The 7,506-nt window shown below is 34.5% G+C and overlaps 1 protein-coding gene across 1 annotated transcript; it reads left to right on the top strand.

The window, feature by feature from the left end:
- The first annotated feature begins 988 nt into the window (after positions 1–988).
- On the top strand, positions 989–4,085 carry LOC147505225 (serine/threonine/tyrosine-protein kinase HT1-like). Its single transcript, XM_086557818.1, has 4 exons — positions 989–1,126; positions 1,207–2,171; positions 2,722–3,177; positions 3,721–4,085. Exons 2-4 carry the CDS (start codon positions 1,446–1,448, stop codon positions 3,946–3,948), a joined length of 1,410 nt encoding a protein of 469 aa, XP_086413944.1. The 5' UTR covers positions 989–1,126; positions 1,207–1,445; the 3' UTR covers positions 3,949–4,085.
- Positions 4,086–7,506: the final 3,421 nt, after the last annotated feature.

Below are 7,506 nucleotides of genomic sequence, written 5' to 3'. Positions count from 1 at the left end.
CATTACATTTTAGAGACTCTTGATCCAATGTTCCTATTGTATCATTTTTTAAGATATTTGATGTTCGAAATATAGTTATTTTGTGGTTGGGTTAAGTTTGAATTATTAGTTAAAAGAAATTAGTTATTATTAATTATTTTTTTGTATGTTTGGTTGTTTGGGTGCGTGGCTCACCCTCACTCAAATTCCTGGCTCCGCCACTGCTTGGGCACATCCTGGTTCGTCCTTGCTAGACGGGTCTGGCACTGTGGCCGTGTGGGTGCCTACCTTAGCTTCTAGACTTGCGGTTGATTCCAGGCTTCCATCAACCTATGCTGTTCCAACTAGAACTCCAGCTGCGTAAAGCATCAATTTCGTTCAAAATGCTATAACTCCACAAAATTATGAGAACTCAGAAATTTAGTATGGCATATTACTTAAAATACCGACACATGCTAATACTCGAATAGGCCGAAAATTTAATTTGAATTTTGAGGTATTTGACTTGTCAAAATTTCACATATACGAAAACTCTGGCCTACATAATTCGAGAAGTTATGGGTGCTGGTGGCATGAAGGCATAAAGCTTCCCAGAGATGGAGGAGGTGACGGTGATTAAATGGAGTAATTGACAATCTAGTTGGGTGATATTCAAGTAGGTGCCGGTATTAAAGTGGTATCCTTAAACTCAAATCTCAGTCATACACGTATGTCGTATATATTCCGTACTCCGTAACTTTTGTTTGCCGTCTACCAGAATCATTTCAAGACATCGACAGCTAGATTCTGTATTAACTTCCCTACTCTCAGCAGAAGCAACGTTATTCGACTACAAATACCAAAAACATTCCATCTGTCAAAATCACTAAAAGATATCACATGATACAGCTCTTTTTAAGGGTTGCATGTTAGCACGGCCTCTTTTTTTCTGACTTTTACGAACAGTAGGTCCCACCACTAATTTGATTTCTTCTCCGCAAAGTACGGCTCTTTTTTTTTTTAATTTTTAATCCAATCTGAAGTTAGATCTGTTTATCCTTTCTTGTTTTTTTTTGTCAAAAACTACAACAGAAAGTCCATAAAAGCTGCAGATAGAAACAAACTTAAATACAACTGAAACAAATATCTAAGTAGACATACGTTTGAGGTACAGTTTTTTGTACTTTTTTCTATTTCTTTTGGGCTATGATGAATGATTCAATATATTTTTTGTGTTGAATATTTCAGGGTTTGCTGGTATTTGACTTTGCTGCTGAAGATGAAATATTAGGTGATGGGGTTGAAGAAAAATTTGATATTGAAAATGGGTATGAGAGATTTGCTTGTGAATACTTTAGGCATGAATTCGCTGTGTTTTTTTAGAGTTTATGAAGATGGGTATATAGAATATGAGCTGAAGATGTTTTAGCAATAGGTTTTTTTTTGGATTACTTGATTTAAAACTTTGAGGGTCTAGCTAGTTTTGCATGTCGATGGATGAAAAATCTGGGTCCTCATGGATTACAAGGGCAAATTATTCTCATACTATTTACCATAGGCTGGAGTCTTTGAATTTGCCACGTATTACTTTGTCAGAATTACCTCCCCTTCCTACAAAATTGAAGTCTAGACGTGGATCAAGTACTAGTTGCGATCAGACTACTACTACTTTTGATAAACAAAGGTCTTTCTCTCCTCTATCGAAAACTGTGATCCCAGAGACGTTTAAGGAAGCAAGAAACGATCGAAAGAGATGTACCACTCCGACACCTCGTGGAAAATCTAATGAGAAGGGGATCGTGTGTAAATTGTTCAACAAAAATTCTAAAAAAAGTCAATCATCTGATTCTCTGTCATCCAGAAACATTAGTCCTCTCAAACAGTTTTCTGACATGAAACTGTCTGACAAAAAGAAGAACCGTAAGGATTCTGCGTGGACAAAATATTTCGACCATGGAGGGGGACGGGTGACAGCTTTGGAAACGGCTGATGAATGGGAAGTTGATATGTCCAAATTGTATCTTGGGCATAGGTTTGCTATAGGGGCACACAGTAGACTTTACCATGGTAAATATGAGGATCAGCCTGTTGCAGTAAAGATTATACTACTGCCCGATGATGACGAAAATGGAGCCATGGCGGCTCGATTAGAGAAGCAATTTAGTAGAGAGGTTACTGTTCTGTCACATCTTCACCATCATAATGTAATAAAGGTAATGTATTCCTTCCTCTCTTTGTTTTCTCTCTTAATTTGATATTACATACAATATTTTGCTGGTTCAAGATAAGAACATATAGTTTCTCTGCAAAATATGATATGAAAGTTGTTGTTGCAATTGCTAATATTCATATTAGTCAATAGTGATAATCATTCAATTCAATCTGGTTACAAAGTGATGTTGTTGTCAGATAAATTCACCCAATCATGACTGTGAAAATCCTTGAAGTATGTAGCAAGTTGTGTCCAAATAGTTGGATTTACTAAGTCTTTAGCTGGAATTATTTATTGATTGCAAATGGGTATGCTCTTTTCAAAAGATGATTCAACATTCTAGATTTAATTTACATTTTCTACCCCTTCTTTATTTTGAATGAGAAAATTGACTCAATTAGTGCAGATATTTACCGAATTTTACACTTACTTATTGATCAATTGTCTGTATTGATATTTTGAACGGTTATTTTCATATTGCTTTGTAATGCTATTTGTCTTTGTGCCATCTTTTTAGTTAATTAATGGATATCTCTGAAATATATTTGCAGTTGGTAGCAGCATGCAGAAGGCCACCAGTCTTCTGCATTATCACCGAGTATCTTTCAGGCGGTTCCTTGAGGGCATTCTTGCACAAGCTCGATCACAAATCTCTTCCTCTAGAAAAAGTGATTGCGTTTTCTCTTGAGATTGCTCGGGGAATGGAATACATTCACTCACAAGGTGTTATTCATAGAGATCTTAAGCCCGAAAATGTGATTTTTGATCAGGATTTCCATTTGAAGGTTGTTGATTTCGGAATAGCTTGTGGCGAATCACATTGTGATGTTTTGGCTGAGGACCCAGGGACGTATCGTTGGATGGCACCTGAGGTGATCAAACACAAACCTTATGGAAGAAAGGTAGATGTGTACAGCTTTGGACTTTTGTTATGGGAGATGTTGGCTGGGGCGATCCCCTACGAGGATATGACTCCTATTCAAGCGGCATTTGCTGTTGTAAATAAGGTATTCTGATGGTTCCTTAGTTTATTCTTTTTATTTCTACTTGATATTCAATAATATGTTTTTTGATAATTTTTTTTTCATTTTCTTGTTATTTGAGACTATTTAAATGAATACTTTGGATTCATGTTGGGCTTTTGTGGCCTTGATTGCCGTCATCCTATGGAAGCTATACACATGTTGATGTTGTAGACTTGTAGCTTTTCAAATATTATTCTTGCATTGCTACTTAAATGCTAGCACTAAGAAGCATATAACGCATTAGCTTCCAAATGCTATCTTGTGTAAGAAGCATATAGCATGTTTTTAGTTTTGAAAGATTGTTTGGGTTTAAAAATTTGTATTCTTAGGCCACTTTTTGATTTGGGAGTAATTGTTTTCTGTGATTATTTGTTCTTATAAATATATTGATTTAATCTTTATCTAGGATCTCTTGGTACGGTGTCCATGTTTTTTCCCCAGCTCTTATTATGTAATCAGCTTTGTTTATTATTGATATCATTTTAGCTTATGTAAACATTTGAAAAGAATCATTTGGTATTTCAGAATTTGAGGCCTGCTATTCCGAAGGAATGCCCCCCTGCTCTGCGCACTTTGATTGAACAGTGTTGGGCTTTGCGATCAGAAAAGAGACCCGAATTCTATCAGATTGTAAAGATGCTAGAAGAATTTGAATCCTCATTTGCTTATGATGGCACATTGAACCTTGGTCATCCCTTGAGTAGTCAGGATCACAAAAGGGGGTTACTTAATTGGATTCAGAAACGTGGTTGAATCTTGTGTACCCATACCTAAAATTTCCAACTCTTTTTATATATTGGATTTATTTTGTTTATTGTTTTATATTTTTTTTTTGCAACTCTTTATATACTAGAATTATTTTAGTTTCAACAGGTTACATGTTATTCAAATTTTATCTTTACCTTTTCTTTTATTCTTTTCTTATACACGCTAATATTTGAATTATATGAAAATTGTACATATAAACAAAAGCATGGATTGTGGTCTACAGATCTTGATATTTAATATCTTCTTCTTAACTAAGAATTTAAATGTTTATGTTTTTGTGATTATTCTTGGAAAACATTATATAATTAAAATAAGGAATGCGGTAGAGTATTTAACTTTTGTTAATGTCTTTCCAAATTCGAGTGGTTAAAAGATATTACGACAGAATCACCTAGACAACTGTTATCATTTCTAGAATTGCAAAACCATGTATTTTTTTTTTTTTTTTGCTAATAAGGCAATGTTAGGTGAAGCATTTTAATCGGTGTTATTGAAATAATTTACCACTGTAAGAAATAATTCAATTGTGTGATATAGCGCCGAATAAGCCACTGAAATCACCTAACGAGCAAATTTGTTCCTCATTTCCAACAGCGGGATGACCTTGAATCCATTCTCCTGGTTGTCTCTATTTCCAATGTAAGTTTTTTTTTTCCTAATCCCTAAAGTTTCAAGTTTTAACTTTATATACTTCATCTTTATTGTAATTCATAATAGTAACTTCTAAGACTACAAGAACTCATGAATTAGCTTTCTAAACACTTTTAATTAGGTCTAAATAATATTAATAAAAAAAAACATAATTTTTTTGTTCTTTCGCCAATTGTTAATCCGTATTACTATTGTTACTGTTTTATTGTTTTTTGTATTTTTGGATATACTAAAAACAATTAAACCATAATAATAGAAATATGGATTAACAATTGGCAAAAGCAACAATTAATTAAAATCCACATTTTATAGAAAATATTCAATAACCCAAATGTTGTTCTTTTATTTATGATATCTCATAAACTCTTAAACATCAACCTCTAAACTGAATTAGAAGCCCTTATTTATACCAAGGTTTTCTTTGCTAACTAAAGAAAACTATTAATATGATCTCCACCACCACAGAATAATAAATCGGTGGTTTCTAATATTGAGGATGCGTCTCAGGCTGATGGTTCAATCCCACTTTTGAACCTTTTTGCGCCTATAAATCAAGGGGCATTCTAGAGGATATTAAGGTCGCATGTCCAATTTCAGTGGCATGCCTTGTTTTAGTTGACCTATTTAGTGTAACCCTAGGTCTCTAGCTAAGGAAACCTATAATGAGCATTTTGTTAATTTTTATTTTATTTTATTTTATTTATTTATTTTTGTAAGTGGTGAAGACAACTTTCGCATTCTACACTTGGAGAAAGAATGACAAATTTATGAGACAACGACATTGCTCACCACATATTTTTGTTAAAACAATATTTCAATATCTAGACAATAGACTTTATGCTAAAAACAACAAATAATTTGGTTTGTTTAAAGAGGTTGTGATTTAAAATGATCGATATGTTTGTATTTTAGCACGATCTAAACTTATACCATGAGATATCATGTTGATGTGGGGACTACTAGTTTATGTCATGACAAGGAATTTTGTAGTTATACTAGGGTTTGCCTTGCCTGTGCCGTACGGCATTGAACAACTTGTCACGTCTTTGGCGCTATATTCGCCAGAAAACCCAATCATGGCCACTCCATTATCCATAAGCTAGCTCAATAATATCAATTGGGCCAGCCCAGTAAACCCAACCAGCCTTATATGCAAAAAGAACAATACTAAGCAAAATTTGGAGGCTCAATAGTGTTTATAAGCCCAGCTGCCATTGTAGACTTTTGAGTGATTTTTTGATGGATTCCACGGGTATTGATTTGTTTTAACTAAATTGCACAAACCCATAAATTACTTGGATCCGCCATGTCACAATTTGTGAAACGCTATATGAACCTGTTGGATGGGGCCTCAGGCCCCCACACCAACCTTTTTTTATTAGATAGATTGTACTAGTTAATGTGATATGCCATTTCTATTGGAATTTTCCAAATTGCTATGGTGAGGCTCCTTAATGCTGTTCATGGTGGTAACTTTGGAAGATAGCATGATCAAACGATCCTTCTGTCAATCTGTCATGAAACTTAATTTTGAAAATCTCTTCTGTCTGTAGGCTTTTAATTTGTGCTTATATTGGTTTGTGAATGATTGGAGTATTTTCGCATTTTTCCCCTTCAAATTGTATTCTAGCATTGCTTGTTAGCATTGCTTTCTCATATCTGATATTTGGGAAACATCTCTCTTCCATAAAAAAAAAAGCCCTTAGGTGTTGGAATAAGACTACTTTTGGCAACATTTTCCATAATATTTCTGTTCTTAAAAAAAAAAAAATGCATGCATTCAAACTAGAAGTCCAACAAAAGAGAATGTTGATTTAGAACATAAGGCCCTCAGGGAACTTGATAGTTTGCTTGACAGTGAGGAGAAACTGTGGAAGCAAAAATCGCGAGATAAAGATGTCTTAGAAGGTGACAAAAATACTCATTATTTTCACATCAAAACCTTAAGACACAGAAAGTTTAATAAGATGGAGTGTTTAAAAGATTCTAAAGGTATATGGTTCACTTCTCATAAAGATATTGGTAACATAGTGGTGACACACTTTCACACACTCCTCACTGAACATAACACTGTTAATACCATGCTCATTGATGACCTCTTCACCAGCTCTATCTCCAATGAGGAAAATATTGATACTCAAAGACCAGTCACTCATGCAGAAGTTAAAGAGGTAGTTTTTAGCATTGGAGGTCTGAAAGCCCCTAGGCCAGATGGCTTCCCAACTATTTTCTATCACAAGTCTTGGGACTTAATTGGTGAGACCGTTTATAATATGGTTTCAAACTTCTTCTCTGAAGGTCATTCTTTAGAACACATCAATCACACCAACATTTCTTTGATTCCAAAGTGCTCAAATCCAGTTTCTTGTGATGACTTCAGACCTATAAGTTTATGTAACATATCTTATAAAATCATCTCAAAACTTCTTTCCAACAGGTTGAAAAAATCTGTGGCAGAGTGCATTTCTCCTTTTCAAAGTGCTTTTGTGCCACAAAGACAGATTAGTGATAATATTATTTTAGCCCATGAAATAATGCATACTTTAAAACATAAAAAAGGCAAATCTGGACTTATGGCAATAAAGATTGATATGTCTAAAGCCTTCGACAAAGTCAGCTGGTGTACCACTCTCTCCACACTTCATTCTCTGGGGTTTGATCCAAAGATAGTACATCTTGTAAATCAATGTATAAACTCCTCTCATTTCTCTCCTGTTATTAATGGCACTCCAACTGGTCACTTCAAATCATCTAGGGGTCTCAGACAAGGAGACCCCCTATCACCTATTCTTTTCATTTTGTGCATGGAGATTTTATCAAGAATTTTAGAAAAGAAGATCTCTGAAAATAAAATACATGGGATCAAGATTTCTAGAAACATCTCTGCTATAT

This window comes from Coptis chinensis, chromosome 4 (assembly GCF_015680905.1).
Source record: "Coptis chinensis isolate HL-2020 chromosome 4, ASM1568090v1, whole genome shotgun sequence".
In the NCBI taxonomy this organism is placed as follows: domain Eukaryota; kingdom Viridiplantae; phylum Streptophyta; class Magnoliopsida; order Ranunculales; family Ranunculaceae; genus Coptis; species Coptis chinensis.
Note: the sequence above shows the minus strand (reverse complement) of the source record. Positions and strands in the feature narration are given on the sequence as shown.

What these genes read in the sequence shown, in the direction of transcription:
- LOC147505225 (XM_086557818.1), top strand. Translation starts at nt 1,446, where the DNA reads ATGTCGATGGATGAAAAATCTGGGTCCTCATGGATTACAAGGGCAAAT. An exon ending in ACCATCATAATGTAATAAAG is followed by an intron (nt 2,172 to 2,721) that starts GTAATGTATTCC and finishes ATATATTTGCAG; the next exon opens with TTGGTAGCAGCATGCAGAAG. An exon ending in CATTTGCTGTTGTAAATAAG is followed by an intron (nt 3,178 to 3,720) that starts GTATTCTGATGG and finishes TTGGTATTTCAG; the next exon opens with AATTTGAGGCCTGCTATTCC.